Genomic DNA, 23,381 nt, shown 5'->3' with positions numbered 1-23,381 from the left:
TGCCAAACAACTTTTGTAAGCCCTGTCTCTTATACAAATCTAGATGTGTATAAGAGACAAATATATTGTAGGTATGAAATACATACAAATTATGGTAGACCTTCATGCAAGTCAGCACGCATACGTATCCAGGTTTTTACACCTGTATTTCCACAAACAATTTTGTGTTTTACCGACAGGTGCTATGTACAGTGAGCGTTGAATACTCAAGGAGTTCATCATGGTAATTGGTGAAGTTCACGTTTGAAGTCGCCCTTAATTGTACTGTAGGTATGAAATGCCAAACCGTTTATATTAATATAGTCATTAATACGTCTTAATACCGTTAGCCAGGACCCCCGTAGACGCAAGTTTGTCTTTGATACAACATTATTGTTGTATTGGCCTACATTATTTGAGGATAATTGCAATATTAATATTATGTAATAGAAGAATATGCAGCTAGTCATATCGCCCTTCTTCTATTCCTAGTAGCGGCTAGCCAAGCCCACATCGGACTGCAGCCAGCAGGGGATTTCTGATCGTCGTCATCAACGAGCCCCAGACTGTTGATTTGTATAGGCTCCCCTATAATACAGACAATTTCCCGACAAACCTTTTTAACGGATCGGAATCATCACCAGCAATCATCGTCTTTTAAATATTAAAGTAAGTAGGCCTAATCAACTTTATTTGTATAGATGTATTTAGATGTCAAATTATTGCATTCTAATGGATTTTAACTGGCGGTATTGCGTACTACATAGTATTATGTACTAATGAATAAATAAATCACAATTTAGTAAATAATTTTACTATTATTACATGTATTGTAATGTAATTAATTTAAAAGTACCTCATACTTAGACCGAAACGTGTGTATGAAAAACAAATTAAATCAAGTACGGTTATGTCATTTTTGCAGACAACTGAATAATCACCAAACAGAAGCTGTTCCACAGCACAACCGTATAAGCAACTAAACAAGAAGACATAAAAAATAATGAGGTCTTTCAGAGAATTGGCCAACGTATTAAACTTTCTACCTTTTAGAAGGCCTACTGCAGATGGATACGGCAGTTGGCGAATAACGAAGTATATACACTTACAAACGGCAAGAACAGAAATGTATACTGCCGCTCGGGGATCTTTTTCATTTTGCGTAAAAGAGCAATACGGATTTATTATTTTTTTTTATACCTCTGGATGTCATTGAACCACCAGAACATGGAAACGAATGCTCAACAGCTACAATATCAGAAGAACTTAGCTTTGCGAACTGAGAAACCTCCAACCTGCTTCTTCGACTTAAAACCAGTAAATTTGAAACGTCATTAACAAACAACTTTTGTAAACCTGTAGCAGATGAAGAGTTTAATTACGCAATGAGTTTTGACTGCAAACAAAAAAAATGAAGGCAAAAAAAAAAAAAAAAAAAAAAACGAGAAAAAAAAAATTAATTTTGCTTTACAATTTGAGAAACTTTTAACCTGAGCCTGTATCAACTTACAACCATGACTTTGAAATGTCATTGGCTAACAATTTTAGGTCTATGGCAGATGTAGAAAATCTTGCTTTGAAAATTTAAAAAGTTTCAACCTGAGAGGCTGTTTCAACTAACAAATGACCTTGAAACATCATTGCCAAATACATTTTCTAGACTTACTGTATAGCACATAAAGCAATTTAATAAGACCGTTATGTGTTTGTTTTGATTAAAAATTACTTTATTTTCGCTATTGAGAAACTGTCGAACTTTCAAATTCAGACTTTCAACATACAACAATTGACTTTGAACCAAATGCCTTTTTGCAGGCTTAGCGCAAATGAAGAGATTATGCCATTATGTTTGCTGATTGGAAAAAAGGACTTTAATGATGTTGAGAAACTTTCAACTTGAGACTGTTTTAACTTTCAACCAACCAATTACTTTCAAATTTCATTGCCAAACAACTTTTGTAAGCCTACATCAGATGAAGAGGTTAGGGCATTATGTGTTCGTTGATGGGAAAATGGACTTTATTTTCTGTATTGAGAAACTTTCAACTATTAGGCCATTATTGTGTTTACTGATTGGAAAATGGACAATATTTTCGCTATTGAGAAACTTTCAACTAGAGACTGTTCAACTTAACTAATGACTTTGAAATGTCATTGTCAAACAACTTTGCTTGCTTGTTGGAAAAAATGAAACTTCGTTTAAAATATGTAAAAAGCTTTCGACCTGAGAGACTGTTTGAAATAACAACCAATGACTTTGAAACATATTGCCAAACAACATTTTTAGAACTATAATAACTGACTGGAAAAGGACTTCATTTTTGCTATGAAACTTTCAACTTGAGGTTTCAACTTACAACCATTGACTTTGAAATGGCATTGCCAAACAACTTCTGTGGCCTATGGCCGTTATGTGTTTGCTGATTTAATAAATAAAAATACTAAAATGACAACACGATATTTGTGAGAGTGCCTCTGTGAATTTTTCGGAGATACACTTTGAACTTTAAACTGAACCAATTTTCAATATTTACTCCACTAATGTGCCAAGCTTGATAAAGTATTCTTACTACCGTCTTCACGTAATATTAATAAGTGTTGCATCTGCATAATGACAAAAATGCCATTGATGTACACTGTAATATTGCTCTCATGGATGGACGTGTGTGAGTGTGCGACGGTGAGTGGAATGAGCCTATAACATGTTATTTGGTAAATAAAATTAAATAATGCAAATGATACCATCCACAAGACTTGTTATTTGAGCCCTACCGTACTAGTACTGCCAGTTTCAAGTAAATTTTAACAATACAAAATTAGCAATGAACCTTTCAGATAAGCCCGTCTCTTCAATATTGTAAACGTACGAAACAAGAATTGCGTTTGTGGGACATAGGTCCATAGTGGGACAATACTTTTTTTTTTTTTTTTTTTTGAGGATCGCAAGCCCATGTTTCTGTCCCTGTTCTGATTGGCCAGTTGTCAATTTTATTGACACTTCAAAATGGAGGCCTATTCAGGTACTGTCTTTGCAACGTCAATTAAATGAGCTTTCATAGAAATGTAATATAATTGAAGTTGAACTATCTCTTATAAAGTCTCCACATTCACAGGATAATCAATATCTGTAAATTTTCAATTCTTCAAAAATATTTTGGCAGATACTCGTACACATAGGCCTATTTTTTGTTACTAACAAATCACAAACTATTATTAAAGAAACTAATAAAGTTATCATTTCAATTAATCAATCAGTAGGGGTTTTTTTTTCTTTGACGAACTTTCATGATAGGTCTTTTTTATATTAGGCCTACCAGTAAAAGATAGGTAGCAAACACAGCTGGGGGACCAGGCTTCCATCACTGCCGGACCAAGGCTCTGGAAAAAATTTCCTTTGAACATTAAACAATCACATTTACTTGTCAGTTCATTTTCATTTTTTAATAATCGTTTTTTTGTTTTTGTTTTTTTGTTTTTTTTGTTTTTTGTTTTTGTTTGGAACGGCACCACTAGCAACGACTGTTGGAATGGCGCCAAAAGGAACGATTTACTGACTGATTGATTGATCTGAGCACTTTTAAGACAATTTAAGACAAATTTACATAGTAATTAATGTTCAAACATGTGGCGACCCGGACCGTTGTAGGTTACAATAATCTTCCTAAACAAAATCAAACGTAGGCCTACTGTAACACTTTAGAGACTCAGTACTGTATTTATAAATGTGAAGCTATCGTATAGGCCTACTCACAATCAGAACTTTGTTCTGTGTAATAAGACTTGTGTTTCAATGCTGTACATTCATTCATGATCATTATTATTTATTATTATTATTATTATTATTATTATTATTATTATTATTATTATTATTATTAATATTTAAAATAAATGCATTTTCACTAAAAACATAGTTTTGGACGAACAACACAAACATTTCTACAAAACATTAAAACTTAATTTTAATTCAAAAACAATACTTAGATTAGAAAATACATCAGAAAGCTCATAAAAAGGGAAATAAAGATTTGAAAGCATGAATATAAATATAAATATAAAAGGGAACTTAACTAAATTAATAAGGACTCGCGCATTAAATATGTAACGTTACACATAATAAAGGCATTAAAGGATATAAAAAAGTTCAAAGGTTTAAAACACATCAAAAATATTAAAGAAAGTAAAATATTAAATAAAGAATATTACACATCAAAAGATGTTACAGGGAAGTAAAAATGTTGTTGTTAGTAATTTAATAACAAATGAAAGAAATTTGTGAAAGTATAATGTTTATAGCTAACCGAATCAAATGCAATTAATTTAACTTGATTTACGCCCTCTATTTTCGATTAAAATAAACAAAACTTGCACACACACGGCACGAGTCGAGATCCACACTGCTTTGTAGCTATAATTAAAGTCATGTTTAGGGCAAGAAGTGTTAAGGTAATAAGGAAAATAAATTATTAACTTCCATAAATGAACATAATTACAATCACAAATATTATTATCTGTCGTAGGTGTAAGCTTAGAGAAGGCCCTTCTGTTCTGGTAGGCCTGGGCCCCCAGGCCTATGCCTAGGCTACAGACAGTCACAGAGCTGAGCGTAGGCCTAGCCTAGGCCCAGTTGAGTCAGCTGGACCGATATGAATCGATGAGCGCGTGCTGTAGCCTACACAGTGGCCGACAGTAAGCTTAGACATAGCCTAGCGTAGGCCTAGGTGCCCAGAGATAAAAATTAATGGTCTAGGCAACACATTGGGATTAAAGTAGCCGCAGTGACAGACAGATGCAGACAAAGTGACATTCTAGCATACTTTTAACAAACGGTTATAAATAGCCGAAAGGTCCACTGATTAATCTCAGATAAGAAAGTATAATACATACTCCAAGTATTGAAATACACGCCATCGTGTTGGGATTCAATATTTCGACATTAATTATGTCATCATCAGGAATTCCTGATGATGACATAGTTATAAATAGGTAGGCCTAGATGTGCTTCCTTCCAATCAATGTAATGAAGGCAGGCCTCTAATATAAGGCTAAGAAGGCCTAGCCTAAGCCCTACTCTAGGTTGGTGCTAGACCTGGCCAAGGCCCTAAATAGGCTAGTAAGTAGGTAGGTAGAATCCCAGGTGGGTACAAATATATGACAAGGTTTTCCGGCAAGAGGTCCAGGGTGAAGCCCTGGCCTAGTGTGTCCAGGGTCTTAGGCTTTGGCCTAGTTAGCCATCCTCTGCTGCATAAATGAACTGGGTGGTTTTGGCCATTTCAAGCTATAATACCTTTAGTGATATCTTACCTTAAGTGATAATATGAGGAAAAGAGTTTAAAACTTGTGTCGGATGCCCCCTCTCATATTATAAATGTGACATTTTAGAATGTATTAACCCAATTTGTTTGGATTTTTAAATATAAACAAATCTTGTTTTGGTCCAAAATATCATGTCCAACAGGGGGATTGCCTGTTTGAAGGGGGATTTAAAATCCCAACAAATTGACTTCTGTTCAAATTTTCTGTCACCACTGTTTTTAAGCATGTTTAGTATTTCCTTTAAAGCAAGGCCTATCATAGATCAGAAAACAGGAACGGTGAAAATGGACTCCCCACCCCCATATACCTGCCAACTTTGCTGGCGTCAATTCTGTATGTAGCCCCCTCTGTGTAAAAATCATGAAATAAAGAGCCATTTATGTTATTTTTTTTTAGCTGTAGATCCTTATAACTTCATTAAAAGAAATTCTCACATTTTTCAAATTTCCTACTGTACCATATAAACTAAACAAAGTGAACATATGGTAAGCCTTAGCAATTTGTTTTTGATATGTTTTGTTCGGCAGAAAATAAAAAGGAATAACAATAGACCGAATAGTCGGTGTAGCATGAAAACATACTGTATTGGCATTTTTTTACACAATTAATAGTACAGTATAATAAAATCTTGACTTCTTGAAACGCCTCAAACTCATAAATTAATTAATTTTAATGTAAATTAACTTATCGAAAAGGCTTGTTCCTATATAAATTCTCAAAGTTTGACCCGTTACATTTGAAGTGGAGTTAAAGAAACATATAGAAATCTTGAACATTTTTGTACATAGTTAGCATAGCCTTGTCGCGTGAACATGGGCCTAGGCCTACTATAGGTAGAGAGTCATACAAACAATGTTCTTCTGACTCAAAAAAAACATCTTAAATTCTACAATTCAACAATTTAAGTTTGTCCAATAGTTTAAAAATTACATCCAGAAAATGCAACAAAATGACTTGATGACAGTATATTGAAGCTCAATGTGTACCTGTAAATAAAAAATGATCGCCTTTAATACTGCATGTTAGTCAGGGCTGAATGTGGCGAGTCCCGCAAGTTATGGACCTAGGCCCCCTAGTAGGCCTCTTGCAAAACTCTTCATATTTTTAGTCTGAATGGAAATGTAGATCAAATCGATCCTAATCTAATGGATATGAATCATTCAAAATGTATATATTGTTATAAAAGCATCTTCTACTCTAACTCCATTAAATTTTAGAAAATTTAGTATATACCACTTACAATATAATAATAATACATAAGAATAGGACTATTGCGAATGTAGGTGTTTCTATACCCACTAAACGAAATCGTGATGTCATCAGCTTTGGTGACTAATTCGGTCTATTGGTTGAAGATCTCTTTCCACATTTGATATTAAAATGCCTAAGACCAAAATGCCACTACCATTAGTTATGGATCATGAAATAATAGGCTTACTTTTTTTTTTTGCTTTCAGAATTGCTGTAAAGGTCTGTTGCAATGGAGATCATTTCATCATAGTATTCAACATAATTTACCAATGGTTCCAATTGTCATTGAACAAACAGTGAGTAACTGCTCTGCCAAACAGTTTCTGTTTGGAGAATCTCTCGATAACAATTAAATTTGCTTTAGGTTATCCTCAGACTGTGTCTTTGTTTTTTTGTATTTTATATTTCCTGGAAATAATAAATGAAATGAAAGTAAAAGCTATGTTGAGCTCTCACTGGCCTAAGCCAGAAGCCCGGTATTTTTTCCCCAAAACGTTTTTTAAGTTGTAAAAAAAAACCCATCAAAATACTTTCTTAAAATGTCAAATACACCGAAGCAGGTGGGGCTTTTCTTCCTTAGGGTAGTAGGGCTCGCTGAAGCCTTAACCACAGGTGTTGGACCTCTTTGTTACGCCAAAGCCCCACCCAACCCATCACTGAAAGCTCAGCCTCACCAACTTTACCATCTCCAACCAATGTGTGATTTGTGGCCAGCTCTGACAAAACCAGCCATTTGGGTGCTTTTGTGAAATGAGAAAGTCCTGGATCTGCCCTGACCCAGGGAGTTTAATTGACATTAATCCAACAGTAAGTAAGTTCTACCAGCTACCAACCGCATTAAGCCCCCAGTTAAATTGACATAGTTTATAACTGTCAATCTTTTGTCCCTTGTTTAATTTTGAAATAGGCACTTACACAATTATTTATTCTGAAAATGCCCCCCCCCCCTTTTGCAAAATCCTGGATCCGCCCCAGATTCAGTGAGTTCAATTGACATTTAAAGCAACAGTGAGTAAGTTCTATCAACCACCTACCACCTACCGCCTAAAAAGTACCCAACTAAATTTACATAATTTATTACTGTTAGTCGTTAAAAATTAAATTAATTTAAATTTCAGTCACTACTCCCCATATGTTTCAACTAGAGGGCTGAAAAAAAAACACATTACAATAGCATACCACCTTTAACATTACAATAGCATACCACTTTCATAAAAGTAAAACAAATGTATATGTTCCCAAACCAAAGACTAATTACAAAAAAAGAAGTATCTCATATCGTGGTGCTATTGAATGGAATAAATTAAGCCCTGATGTTCAGTCTTCTACCAATTTAACTATTTTCAAAAACCACATCTGTACTAATAATTAATGAAACCAAAGTTAAATACAGTAGTATGAACATTGTATAAATCCCTATTTTGATGTTTTCTTGCCTTGTTTTATTTATATTTTACATTCCTTTAAACTGTAATTTTCTGTTTACTTTTGTGGAATGGATTTTCTTCTTTTCCATAGTTTATTTTGCCTTTGTTAGGTATAGATTACAGTACTTTTATTTTATTAATTTGTTGACTTTGGCATACAGTACTGTTTAATAATTATATTTTGTATTTATTTTATTTAATTTCTGCATTTAACTTTTGCTTTTTATGATGTACCTTTATGTGTAATTTGTTAATTGTAAATAAGGTGTCTCACGGCCATAATGAAAAACAGCATGTATTTGTTGATTTGTGCTTCGTGAATAAAGTTTTACTACTACTACTACTACTAATGAGACATCTAAGCTGTCATTCCTGGGTGCAATGTGGCCAGCGCTCTATTTGGTAAAGAGCAGAGGATTGCCTCCTTGTGTACCGCCAAATTCACCGCCAAGAGGACCCCACTGGAAACAATCTTCAGACCTCGAAGCTAATTTTTTTCCCTTTGTCCATTGAACAAATGTACTTTGTTTTATCATTAATTATTGTTATTAACAACACTATTACTGTTTTAAATTGAAACAATGGTGTTATACTGTATTTTAAAGGGACGAGGCGAGCGAGCGTATGACATCTATTCAAGACTTTTAAAGGAGAGAATTATTTGTTTGATGGGCCCTGTAAGTATCATTTTATAAATAATTATAATATAATAAAAATTAATAATAATAATTATAATATAATAAAATTAATAATAAATATAATATAATAAAATAATAATAATTATAATATAATAAAATTAATAATAATTATAATATAAAATTAATAATAATAATTATAATATAAAAATTAATATTAATTATATGAAATAAAAATTAATAATTATAATATAATAAAAATTAATTATAATATAAAAATAATAATAATTATAATATAATAAAAATTAATAATATGTATAATATAATAATAATTAATATAATATTTATGCTATAATAAAATTTAATAATAATTATAATATAATAAAAATTAATAATAATTGTAATGTTGGTGTTCTTGTTATTGCTCTATATCTTATAGCATTTTCACAAATTAGAATATTTCAATTTTAAAATGATCTGTTTCAAGTTTCAGTTTCATTTTATAAATAATTATTATATGATTGGCGAGTTGATTAGCCGAGCGGTTATGTCAGGGGCACCGTAACCTTCAGCTCTAATATCGGCGCTGGTTTAAACGGCTCACTTGCCAATGGTTCCGGTGGTGGAACAAGTCTTCTCGGATAAGGACTTTAAACTGAAGGACCTGTGTACGCATTTGGCTCGTGTGCACTTTAAAGAACCCAGTACATTCTTCGAGAAGAGTAGGGTTTACCCCAGTGTACTGGTCCATTAAGTCCCCTGTTGTTAAATCGATATGCCACGTAGGAAAGTGATTAAGTTCACTTATTGGCATATCCTTGGCGCTCATGCCTGAAGAAATGAAATGAAATGAATAAAAATTAAATTAATAATAATAATTATAATGTTGGTATACATACACTTACTATTGCTCCGTATCTTATAGCATTTCCACAAATTGCAATGTTTCATTTTTTAAATTAACAGTTTCAAGTTTATTTTGATTCAATTCAATTCAATTCCAATTCAATTCTATTCATGCTGAATTGCATCCAATTTACTGATGAAAATTTAATACGCAAAAAAGACAAAAAACATTGAAAAACAATACAATTCAATACACACGAAATACAATTTGGATTAATATTATCAGATACTACTGAAAGCAATTATTAATTTTGAAATATAAAAAAACTAGATGGGAAGGACACAAGAAAAAAGAGAGTACTGTTGCTATTGCTACATATCTCAGAACATTTTTTACAAATTGAAATATTTCATTTTTTAAATTATCAGTTTATTTTTATTTTAATTCAATTTCAATTCAATGTTATGTAATATTTGATAGACAGTGTATGCTTAATTTCATCAAATTTACAATTAAATTAAATACACACAAAATACAAATTTTTATTAATATTATCAGATACTGTACTACTTTAAGTAATTAATAATATTGAAGTATAAAAAAAACTAAATATGAATGACACAAGCAAAAAGAGAAAGATTAAAATTGGGGGAAAATGAATAAAAAGCATAGAAAGACATAAAATGTAGGGAAAGACACAAAAATACATTAACAAAAGAAATATTGCACAACAGACCAAGCTAATAGAGAAAATAGTTGTTTTTACAAAATTGAGAATTAAAGAATATAAAAATTATTTATTAATTGATTATAAGAAAATATTAATTTATTGCATAAGAATTAACTGCCTGAACAGATTGAAGTAAAATAAAATAAAATATATATTTGAAAGTAGAAATTCTAATTGTTATAGGCCAACTTAACTACTGGGATGGACAGGTTCGGTAAATATTGATTATTGTTGAACAGATTTGTTAAGTATAAATGTATCTCACTATTTTTATACCTCTGAGGTGTGCACTTGACATGTCAGTATTTGTTTAATAGTGTTTCTAAGAACCATATCATGTTATTTATCAGAGCTTAAACTAGACGGCATATCTAACACATTTGGAGCACATGATGGCAAATTTTTTACAAAGATCTTTACATCTTTTTTTTTTTTTATATACTGTATACGTGGTCTTTAAGTTGTAGTATTTGTGTGTGAATGTGCACAAATCATAAAATATAGAATCTAAATTTTTTTATTCCATTAGGAACATGGCAGGGGATTACAAATAGCGACTTAAAGCCCCATTCCCGGCAAAATTTCACTAAAAACTGACTTTTTTTTAGAAAATATACATTTGCATTACTCCAATTATTATAAATCATGGAAAAATATTGGCAGGAATTTTAGTTTTACGCAAAAGAATTAAAAAAAATGAGAAATACAGACTTTCTCATAAAATATTACCATTTTCTCGACGAATTCATCGTTACTAGGCAAATTCAGAGGTTGTAGATCGCATCCACTGGAATACTCTCGCTTTTATGTATACTTTATACAGTCAATAAAGTGCGCCCTCTCTAATGAGATTAGTTTTTGTACTTCGCATCTCGCACAATGCGGTCGTTCGGTTAACGAAGATATGTTTGTTTAAGTGTCAAAATCTCAGTCAGAATCAGTTTTTTAACAAATTTGAAATAATTCCTGTGAAATATTATATTCACAAGTGTCAATACTAGCAACGGAAAATATCATGTCGGCCGTTTTTATGTGTGATAACAGAACCTAAATCGAGGTAAGGCTAGGCCTAGCCTAGCAGCGTTGGATAGGCTAATGTTTTCGGTGCCTACGATATTTCTTCTGACGACCTATCGCAAAATCAACATGAAAAATTCATCCGCATTTATTTTTTGTGTGGAACACAAAAAATCATATTTCAGTCTTATTTTACATTTTTTTCATTCTTAGGAATGTCTAAATACAGTTAAACTAGCAATTCCGTATTATATTTATAAATCTTTATAACATTATACAAAAATTAGATTTTTCTTAAAAACTGAAATTTTGCCGGGATGTGGCAATCCCTTTACATGACAATATACATGTGATGCTCTACATATACTAAATCTCACTCTCGAAAACGCCTTTCGTGAGGCCGTAAGTTACTGGGGCGGGTCTAGATATTTGCAGGAGGGGTTGCAGAAAGAAGGGAACTTCTGTATAAATAGCATAATTTTATGAGTTGTACATTTGACATGTCAGTATTTGTTAGTGTTTCTAAGAACGGTATCATGTTATTTATCATTGAGCTTAAACCAGATGGCATATCTAACAGATTTGGAGCACTTGATGACAAATTTTATTTGCTATATTGTATTGCTATATAACAGGATATTCAAAGCATTGAATACTGTTCCATTTAAACGTACATACTGAATACATTGCTGCTCCTTAAACTGTACTGTACTAACATAATTTGAATAATCAATTCGCACATATGTGGCTTTTGTAGTGTGACAATATTTTGTTCAATATTTTGTAGGTTTGTGTTATTGTAAAATTATTTATTTACGATAAGAGACGTAAATAGGAACTCAAAGTATGCCAATAATGGTAAAGACATTTAAAAGAATGGTGCTTCGATACATTTCTTCCAGAAGTGTGCACGCGTCTGGATGGTAAATCGGCACAAACATTTTGTCGTTACTCAAATTAGTATATCAACTAGGCATAAAGAGTGGAGTTGTTTTGTCAATTAAGAGAAAAAAATCTTGGAGTCTGGCAGAATCTTAACCCAGAATCCTGGGATTGGAAGGCGAGCATCTTTACCACCAAGCTATTCAACTTCACTCCAATAATAACAAACCTCCACAAAAAAGTGATGCTCTAGATAGGCTATGCCTTGTTCGTTCTTTATTCATTGATGGTGGTATTACATTTTTATTAGATTATAAATATTCGTAGGAAATTTAAATTAGGATTAAGGTTAGTGATTTTACTGCAAAGCACAAAGTTATAAATTTTCGTTTGACTTTTCTTTGTAGATACATGATGATATTTCAAGTGTAGTTATAGCACAGCTGCTGTTTTTACAATCAGAAAGCAACAAGAAACCAATTCATATGTATATCAACAGCCCAGGTACGTATCTACTGGAAGTAATTAATGATATTGAAATATAAAAAAAAACTAAATGTGAATGACACAAACAAAAAGAGAATATTCTTGCTATTGCTCCATATCCCATAGCATTTTCGCGCCGCACTTTAGGCTGTAATGATCAAGAGGAAATAGTCATTAAGAAACTGTAGGTAGCGATAGCTTTACTACGAAGAAATGGAATTCCGAACTATCCAATGCGCATGCGCAGTTTCCAAATAACGTCCGTGAATTATCTATAAAAACATAGTGAGTATGCGCTTGGAAATGCTAGACAACTAGTGAGCATGTGCATTGAGTAAGTGACATTATCGAGCCATGTCGAGCATGCACAGTTATCAAAAAGACGTCTCAGGAACCAAATAGCGGCTGCGAAGAGGGCATTATTACCAAAAAAATTGTCTTAGGAACCAAACAGCGGCTGCAAAGAGGGTATGAAATAGAAACGGGAAAACTATACTTTATGGATGGAAAATAATGAGAACTCGAGCGGGTCAAAAGCATCTATTTTGGCTATCTTTACAGCCAGTTCATCAGTGTTCGTCGGGGGGAATTATAATTAAATTATCGCAAAAAAAAGTATATTGGGCTCTATCGTCGTACCTACGTACGTAGACCTATGCATTGACAATCCCATAAAATAACGACAGAAACTGACGACACAACCTAGGGCCTACTACTAGACAAGTATTAGAGCCAGGGTATTCTACATTTAATGTCGAAAAATATGGTGCCTTATGCTGAAGAGGGTTATGGTTATAGGCTAAGTGTTATCGAGATATCATACAGTACCCATGTTTAATCGACCCATAAAAAAATAGCCACAGCACTGGTAACAGGCCTAGCGAAGCTAGTGGTGGGGGGGGGGGGAATGAATACAAATAAATAAAATAATATGAAATTTAATATTATTTTTATTATTAATATTAATAACAATAATGGTAAAAAATGCGGTTTGGTTCTGTGGTTTTCATTCTGGTTGTTGAACAAACAGTAACAGACCCCCATGGATGGCAAAACGAACGAGGGAAAACAATTTAAAAGATTAAGAGATGAGATCGATATTCATTGGAGAAGAGTGAAATGGTGCAACACAGCAAAAGAAAAAGATGGATTTGGCGTCGAAATCCCGAAAAATTTGTCGAGCAGTGGACCGACAATAGCTGATGATGAAGCCTCTAAAGGTATTAACGTGGTCGAGCCTTGAGTCTAGGTGATAGCTTAATTAATCTACCATATGGGATTATAACCCAGACAAACCCACAATCTTAGATAACCCACCCTTTGATAATTCCATATTCGTTTTATCATTTTATTATTTTAACATAAATTTTATTTAAAAAAATAATCTTTAATTCATATACAGTATTATGCATATTGCAGTAAAATATTAGGCTTATCCTTAAAAATAGATAATTATAGGGCTATATTTAATGATCTATAAGAAAATACAGTTACAGATTTATTTATTGAAACAGCAAACTTAAATACGATAACAAAATTTACACATAGGATAAATTTGGAAGTAGCTGTACTGTATACACAAATTAACTAAGCTAGAGAAGTTGCAGCGTTTTTTTATAGGAAATATTTCTTGTTTACAAATTTCATTTTTTAAATTATCAGTTTCAAGTTTATTTTAATTCAATTTCAATTCAATTTTATTCAATATTTTGTTATAATAATTATATTGAAATATATAAAAAAAGAAAAAGTATACCAAGGGGTGTGCATAATGGGCCAGTGGGCCAAAGCGAAGGATTTAACACCGAGACCTGTGCCCAATCTTTGGCATTTCTATTATGCTTGCAAATAACTCTGCCCTACAGTAAAGAATTTTAATTGCGCGGATGATACTTCAAAAACTACGGTAACTCAAATTTTCTCAGAAAATCTCTAGGAAAATAGATGTGCAGAATCCTAACTACTACATAATACACTGGTTGTATCATAAGATTAGATCAAAGCCCAATTTTCAGCAAAATCTGCGCAGAAATCGGCCCTTATTTCCGAAATACGCGGACGGATTTCTAGGTTTAATCTCCTAAACTACATCGCATGGTTGGTACCTAAACCACAGCTTTGTAGGGTGGTACAACCACTATAACTACATTGAATGGTTGGTACCTAAACCACAGCTTTGTTGTAGGCTGGCACCTTAAGAACGTCTAAACCACATTAAATGGTTGGTACTTAACCCAAAGTTTTGTAGGCTGGTACCTTTAAGCATGTATAAACCACATTAAATGGTTGGTACCTACAGTAAACCACAGTTCCGTAGGCTGGTACCTACTGAATTAAACCACATTGAATGGTTGGTACCTCAACCACAGCTTCATAGTCTATTACCTTAACCACCTAACTTAGATTCAATGATGAAGTCACTATTTAACAATCTTATATGTTATGAATTCATAACGACTTAATATTTATTTTGTAGTACAAGTACATGTATTGAGACTAGATGAAAAATCTTTGTAGATTAAAATTTCAGAAATATGATATTCAGCCTGGAGAAATCCATATTAATTTCTCTGAATGTGTTTAAAACATATGAATAGTAATGGATTGTGAATATTCTTAACAAATGCTTACAGCTTTAGTCCCAAGGCAGTGAAACACATCTTCTCATAACCTATTTAAATGTAAATGTACCTAAATGTAAAGGTCAAACTAGTGTAGAATGAATGTTTTAGACTATGCTAAGAATTCACCAAACAGCAAACTTAATCGCTTGTTCGTGGCATTCACAAACACAGACCTGTCAACACATATGCATTCGCCGCAAGTCTTACGTATTCCTATCATATCATACGGTCTTACGCAAACACCGGCAAAACATACGTTTCCTAAAATTTTAGTAAATTTTTTTTTTTTTTTAAAATTTGTAATGAATTTTAAAACAAAAATCAAATGTTATCAGTTAATCTGTTTTTTATTCTGGGAATATCCATCATATATAAAAAAAATATACATTAAACTGAGATTTTACAGAGAATCTAATGCAAAAAAGGTGTAACATAAGAAAGGGTAGATGCCTTTCGTTATCTTAAACAATCTTTCATTAACCACTGTATCTGAGATCGTTTTAAACTCACAAATATCGATTAGATATGCCATTTAAGCCAAAGCGACCCTGACCAGTAGCACTTGGTGGCCCCTGGCCCCCAGCCACTGTTTGTGCCCTCGGCACAAATTATGTGTCACTCGATCTTACTCTTTGAAATTTCTCAAGGTTGACAGATTTTCAAACCTACACCACATACGGTACTGTAATAGACTGAATTTTATTGATGATTACAGTAGGGAGTGGAGTTGTTTTCGTTTCATGAAATAAATATTCTGTTACCATGAGAGGAATTGAACCTCCATAATAGGTCCAGCATTTATTTCATGAATCTAACAATTTAAAAATCAAATTCAGCACAAAACAAGGGCAGTTTTACAAAACCGTAACGATGATTATTTACAAAAATCAGTGGGTCGTTAGATCAGTTAATGTTCACAGATTACAGGGGTATTACCTGAAAAATTTGTAAACTATATAATGTATCTATTTGTGTGCCTTTGTCCTACTCTAGGCTTAGACTAGCTAGGATGGTATAGGCCTAGCCGTGAAGGGACGAAGGTCCCAATGAAAAACAACGTCGCTCCTTGATAGCTAACATTGTCTATTTAACATCACAATAATTATTAGACCTATAGTTGTTTTTTGAATTGTACTCCACAAATCTCAGCCGATACCTCGCAGAACTCGTTAATGTCTCATATCTATTGTCGTGACGTCATGGCTCGCTGGCTCACACTTGTGATGTCTCGCACTTGTGATCAAATAACACGCTGGCTCGCACTTTGGCAACACTCGTTGGCAGTACTCGCCCCTAGAAAACCCCCCTTGGAAACTTGCCCCATAAAAAAATGTACACTTCCTAGACCATGCAGTCTTCAAAATAAAAATTGTAACCTTTGGTAATCAATTACATTTTCCACATACATAACAATTTTTGAAACTTTATTAAAAAAACCTAAACCATAATTCACCACTATAGACACTTTTTGACAAAAATGAAAAATTACGACTTTGTCACCCAATGAGAAGTGTTCTAATATAGACAATGGGTCGTGTCTCATATTATTTGTTATATTTTTATTATTCATTATTTTCACTTGACTCGCACAAATAATTTTGTTCAAAGAACATTTATATGCAGTTGTACTTCGCAGCACTTCACTTGCAATTTGCAATTTTTAGTTATTTTACTATTTTGCCTTTTGACATTGACAAAAATCTAAGATTAGACCTATGAACGAAAAATGATATTGCTATGGCACGCTTTCAATCAGTACATGCAGGCACAGATCCAGACCTTCGCACCATTCGCCATGTGAAGTTCAGGGTAAGAGAAAATAATATTAAAAAAAATACAAAGTGATTGCAGTGCCTGGTGGTCTGGCAAATTCCAACTCTTTCTGTCAGAAGTGCCACCTACCTCAACCAAAGACAAAAATATGGACAAAAATGCAATACATTTTTTTTTGCATTAATTGCATTGCATCAAGTTTGGTTTTGGTCAAGGTACAATTATTGAAATAATTGCATTATTCTGCTTTCTTTAAGAATAAGTTATTATAACCAAGTTGTTATAATATGAATTTTAAACTGTATAATTGTTATTAACTAAAGTCCAATCAACACATAACATAAAACATGTACCAAAATTATTATTATTAAACTTTCCTAGTCAGTGCATGCATAAAACGTAATGTCTTGAAATTTTGAATCCAATGTAAAATGATATTGATAAACAATCAAAATTCTCTGTACTGTGTATTGCTAAACACAGAGTGGACTTCCTGTTGTGGTCATATTAGACTAATATTATTGTTAAAGAAGTCTATTCAACAACAATTTGGATATCTGAGATTGACAGTTAATCAAAATCCTCTTTACTATCTATGCTAATTTAACGAGTAGACTTTCTTATGATTTAAGAAATTAATTGTGTAGGTTGAGCTACGCAAAGCTTAGAAACTTAGGATTTCCTTGTGCTGTGGTCATATTAGACTGTAATATCATTAAAGACCATTCAACAAACAACATAAAACAAATGAAAAATTAATTATTAGGTCAAACTTCCCACTTTGGTGCACATAATTTTTTGGGATACCTGTATATGAGATTTACATGACATTTGAGAATGTACTAAATATAAAATCTTAAATATTTTACACTTTAATCAGTAATCTATTATAAATAGGGATTGGTTTACTGTAACGCCTTCAAAACTCCTGCAACACTAAAACTGCGATCCAACAGGCAGTGAATATTCCATTTTGATTTAGTGTAGGTGTTTTTACATGTTTTAATTTTATTACCTCTGCCAATGGCAGGAGGTTATGTTTTTGCCTGTTTTTTTTTTATTTAGTTATTTATTTTTGTGTTGGCTCTTTGTTGTGAACAGCCTACAGCCCATCTTTTTTATCAGAAATTCGTCAAACTTGGCCACAATGTTCCTTTACCTAAGATCTAGAGCTGATTAAAAGGGTCAGGGTCAAAGGTCAAGGTCTATCAACGAAAAACTATTTTTAAAATTTATTTGTCTACAGCCCATAATTTTAATCCCAAACTTGTCAAACTTGGTCACAATTTTCTATGACCAAAGATCTCAAAGTATGGGTTTCATATTACTGTCTATACAAACGAGATATCATAAATCATATAACTATTGTCCGACTGTGTGCATTGAACATAAAGATGACGATAATGATGCCAAATTCACAATCGTAACTCGGGCTACGGGCCGCTTGACACTTCGCATCAAAGGGCCTGTTAATTAATCTTGCACAGGAGCCTGTCATCACCTAGCTTCCTCCTCATTGTCGTCATCTTCTTATCATATCTTATAATTATTAATTGTCCATGGTAAAGTAGGGAAAAACTATGAATTCAGGGTGTATTCAATATTCATAATGCATGAAAGTGCTTTCAAAGCATCTAGAAAACAAAACTTTTCGAAGAAGGAGACAAGGACCCCCCCCCCCTGCTCATCCATCCCCGCTAAAACTTGTCTTCCAGCGACAGAACAAGTTAGCTCTCTTCTCATGACCCCGCCCACCATGGCAACCCAGCTGGGCAATAGTCAGGGTACTCTAGATCCGTGCTTGACATGTGCTTAAAAAAATGTATATTTACAGTACAGTATTTATTTATAGAAACTAATGTTGCATACCAGAACTATCAGGAATAAATATACAGATAAAGGCATGGTTTTTTTTTTGTCAGTTGACTAGGCAATTTAGTGAAGAAATGAATATAAGTCCTAGGCAAGTATATAAGGGCTTTAGTCTGATTTTCTGAAGCTCACTGTGTGTAGTAATTGACCCACTTGATTTGGATCTAAGCTAAGCCCACATAGACACTGAATTTCAACTGAAGAAAAAATGCATCCTAGTTTCTTAATCTTAATCAGTATTAATCTTACACTAAAGGGAAGGAAATAATGTAAACTATCATTACCCATTCACCCCAGAGTTCACAGACTTGTGGTTCCGGAGTAGGTTGAGTCTACAGGTGGAATTTAGCCTTTTTCCTATTCTAAACCTAATAAATTAACTTGTAGTCTGTCAAAAAGTGGTCAGGTTAATATCTGACCAACCTACGGCCCTGGGGGTTTGTGCTGATGAAATAATAGTCCACACTACGTCAGCACCACCGTGGTTGGGTTTGATGCGAACATTTTAGTATTTTATACCTCTGGAGGCATGGAAATGGAACATAAATTACCGGTTAATTCTTTTTATTTTTAAAGAATTGAGTAAAGAAAAAACTTGAATTAATTAAATAAGGTACTTGAAATAATAAACAATGCATGTTTTTTTATTAAGAATATTTATAATTCGGACTTGTTTAACGTTGTATTTGTTTTTTGATGATGTCGTGGATTTCTTGCGTCATTCGTGAAATTTATGCTCGTAAAATGAACGTTTTTATACTGTATTAGCATTGTTGCGTAAGTAATTAATTCTTTCAGCGTCAACATCTATATTTTTCTCTTTCCTTTGAGTGATATTTAAAGTGCTATGTCTTTGAACGATGATGTTTGCTATAAATAGCCTCTCTTAAGTAGACTGTTAGCAAAATAATAGGTAGTGAATTGTAATGACGGTGTTTATAAGTGCAATGGGATAAATCAAGTTTATGGAAATAAAGGAAGATAATTCACACCAACTAAACAATTAGTGTAATAAATCAGTTTTATCCTCTGAAAGTCACTACAATCATGGGGTAGAAAATTCCTCTGTTTACAACTAACTTTCCAAACTCAACATTCCATCCTAAGTGCTTAAGATCAAGAGCGCATCTGTTTTGAGGGGGGTGGGGGAGGTGACACATTTTGTGAAAGTTTGAGAGTAACTAGATGGCCGGAAATGACACTTTTATATTGTAAAATTCATCATCATCGATCTATTTACAATAAATGCTGTATGTACCATAGAAACTTAATTTCTCTTTGATGTATTTACTACTTTATACTTCATGTGCCGAAAACCAATCTTAACTTTACACACTTTTTCTCATACTTCTCAAATTATAAAAGGCATGTGCATTCAAGTCGTGTATTTAACTGTAGGTAATTAATGTTTGTAGGCAGAGATACCGGTATCTTGCTGTGAACAAAGGTATACAATACTCTGGCTGTTGAGCGGTCTTTTGTTAAAACCTGAGTCGTATGTAGTTCATTTCAACAATTTTCAGGCATCTTCTTGACTTCTTGAAATTACATGGCGGACAAAAAGTGAGGGAATCAACCCCCCCCCCTTACAATTATGTGGGGAGACATGTCCCCTCATGATCTGCATCCATGCTTTAGATTTCGTATATTATTGAAATTGAATTCTATTAATATTAGTTTTTTTTAAAGACACCATTTGCCAAAAAATTTGGAAATTCTCAAAAATTCATTTAAAATTTTGAATACTCAATTAAATGGATCAAAAAAGTTATAAAATTACAACCAGACACAGATCGAAAAATAATTTTTTTTTATTCTGATTTACATACATTTTCTGCAAAATATCCTTAAATCTATTAGCCGATAAAAGGGTCTATGCCCCCGGTTCTTAATAGACGGCACGCAGATCACATTTGGCCTGCGAAGAAAATTATTCTGGCCCGCGATAAAATATATATATAAAAATATATTTTAAGAAACTAAAAGTAATAGTAAGTAACTGTGCCAATGTGAAGTATGGGTGACCTTAGAAATATATCTGTTACCAACCAATCGACAACCTCCATGTAGCAGATAAAAAAAAAAAAAAATATTCATTATCAAAGACTTGTTTTTATTTTGAGTGTTTTTGAATTGTTCTTGGCATTAAAACTCTGGTATTTGGTGTGTATATAGGGTGAGTGAAATTACATAGAAAATACCAATTGCATGCTTACTATTAACAAACTTTGTATGGCTGATAACAAAATTGTTGTGTTTTTGTTACAATTCTGCCTTAGTTACATTTTTGGCTACGGGATTGAGTGATTGTCTTGTCCTTACGAGAATTTGTATTGACCTTACGGCAGTTTGTATTGTCCGTACGCCAATTTTTATTGTCCTTATTGCGTGACAGTTTGATTGTTCGTACAACAATGTTTGTCTTTTATTGCCCTAATGGCTGCCCATAAAAAATAGCCCAATTCAGGAAACGACACTTTGCACCCAGTTACACTTGCACAAAAGAAAGGAAGACATGACAAGTTCTGTACCAGTCACCGACAACATTAAAAGCCTGGCTACTCTGCAAAATATCTTGGTGATTCTAACTTGGGTCACAACCGATAGTTTGAATACCAGGGCCTAGTTAATACCACCAAATTGAAGGGAAATTTAAATAGAAAAGTTAAAAGTTGTGTGTTTCAGAAATCCATTAAATATGGCTTCAAACTGCCCTCATTCGAAAATCCTACCTACAGGCCTCCCAACAACCTATGGTTGAAAATATGCTTTATTTTTTTTATTTCAAATCTGTGAAGCCTGGTTATTATTTGGCCTGTGCAACTACTCGAGGACTAGCTGCTTTAAATGTGACAATATACCACTTATCATTCTACGTAAAATGGTTAGTTCCCAACAAACTCTAATTTTGCTAGAATTAGAATTAAGTGGTGGTACCATTTGCTGAGGATGGATTCCCGTCAGAGGGAGCTCTCTCGAAGGAGAACTCAACACATTTGTTAAGGAAAAAAATCATGTAATTTTTACTGATTATGAGGCTGTAAGATCGATTACGGGCCTTAAACACTCAGAATCACTAAATTGAGGCATTTCGTGGCAAAATGGTTAAGTTGTCACACAGGCCAGTATTGAGTAAATGAGCTATAAATGGGAGCTCAAAAAATTTCCTAAATATTCAAATTTGTTTTTCACTATAGATCAACAGTTTAATGTCTTGTTAATCATGTCAAAAAAACTATTATTGAAAGGTACAGTAGTGCTCCAATAATAACTTGGGCTTGAAATTTCCAATTTCAATGAATGACCCTTCGTTTTAAAGATCACTATACTTAGGTATCTAAAAATACCAATAACTTGAATTTCAATTTTTGCGACATCTGCCATTTTGCCACAAAATGCCTCAATTGTTAGAGCTTCCGGGGATTTTTCCTCCTTTACGCCCTTCAGGGGTTCTGGTACATCACCGATCCCCTGCCATTGGGCAAATGTTTTTGTTTTGTGATTGATTTTTAACACAATCAAGAAATAAAAGATCATCATTAGCGAGAAATACACTGTAGTGGTGTCTTATTTTTTCTTTTGCCAAAATATTAAATCAATCTTATGGTGCAGAAATTTTAATTAATATTATTGTACTCTAGTACAATTAAAAGTAGAATAGAATTTGAAAGTGCCAAAAACTTCAGTGCAGCCAACAAGGGGCTTCAGCCACAGCAGTTTTACCTTAGGTACCGAACATAAAGTATAACAGGTTGCTTGAAACTTGGAGATTATCTTTGGCTCATGAGATCAACTCTAAAAATAGTTTAGCCTGAGCTAATAAATTAATCAAGAACGAGGGGTCTCTGCAGAAGAATGCAGCAAAGGTTTTACATAGATTGTTTAAATCACAGCAACAACCAGTTTCTCCCAAGTCTTCCGAGGCCTTCCTCTCTACATCCTTCGGTGATGGAAGTTGAGGGGACCAAGTTAGAGAAAGGCCTAAGAAGACTTGGGAGCAAGTTTTTGCCAGAGATCTCCACAAGCTACAGGATAAGCCATGCAACTGTACAGAATAGAAATGACTGGAAGCAATGCTGTAGCCAGTTATTGGGACAGTTGGCCCAGTCCCTACACATTTTTTCTAATGGGTCCACATTTTTAAAAATGGGTCAAAATTTTGCAATTTTATGCATAAAGTGAGTCCACTTACGGAAAAATGGGTCCAGATTTTTTATATTTAGCCTAAAATAGGTTAAAAGTTTAGGAAGATTTTACAAATTTGTGCGTAAAATGGGTTAAATTTTAAGAGAATGGGTCCACATTATTTGAGTTTACACATAAAGTGAGTTCATTCTAATATTGCCCCGCCTTTGAAAATCATGACTACGACATTGACTGGAGGAAAGCTATCATGTTGGACAGTCCAATGCGTGCTAGCATGGATTAATTACCGACTTTAAATTGATAACGATGATCCATTAATTGACAGAATATTTTTGTTCATATTCAAATGTTTGATTGTTAATAACTTATGTAAATTATGTACAAATTAAGCATATCAAA

General features: G+C 33.2%; 1 protein-coding gene across 3 annotated transcripts in view; it reads left to right on the top strand.

The window, feature by feature from the left end:
* Nucleotides 1-23,381, top strand: part of LOC117121317 (ATP-dependent Clp protease proteolytic subunit, mitochondrial-like) — a 44,070-nt gene that overhangs the window by 605 nt on the left and 20,084 nt on the right. Inside the window, exons 2-5 of one of the 3 annotated variants that reach the window (XM_033266468.1) lie at nt 180-270; nt 6,750-6,839; nt 8,576-8,647; nt 12,489-12,585. In XM_033266468.1, the coding sequence (XP_033122359.1) occupies nt 6,813-6,839; nt 8,576-8,647; nt 12,489-12,585 (196 nt within the window). In that variant the 5' untranslated portion in view covers nt 180-270; nt 6,750-6,812. Of the gene's footprint in view, nt 1-113; nt 271-4,330; nt 4,423-6,749; nt 6,840-8,575; nt 8,648-12,488; nt 12,586-23,381 lie in introns of those variants that run through there. The other 2 variants (XM_033266467.1, XM_033266466.1) reach the window with 2 other exon arrangements.

Source organism: Anneissia japonica, unplaced genomic scaffold (assembly GCF_011630105.1).
Source record: "Anneissia japonica isolate Jap-2015-1 unplaced genomic scaffold, ASM1163010v1 scaffold131_len961581_cov171, whole genome shotgun sequence".
NCBI lineage: Eukaryota > Metazoa > Echinodermata > Crinoidea > Comatulida > Comatulidae > Anneissia > Anneissia japonica.
This window is presented reverse-complemented; position numbering and strand designations above follow the sequence as displayed.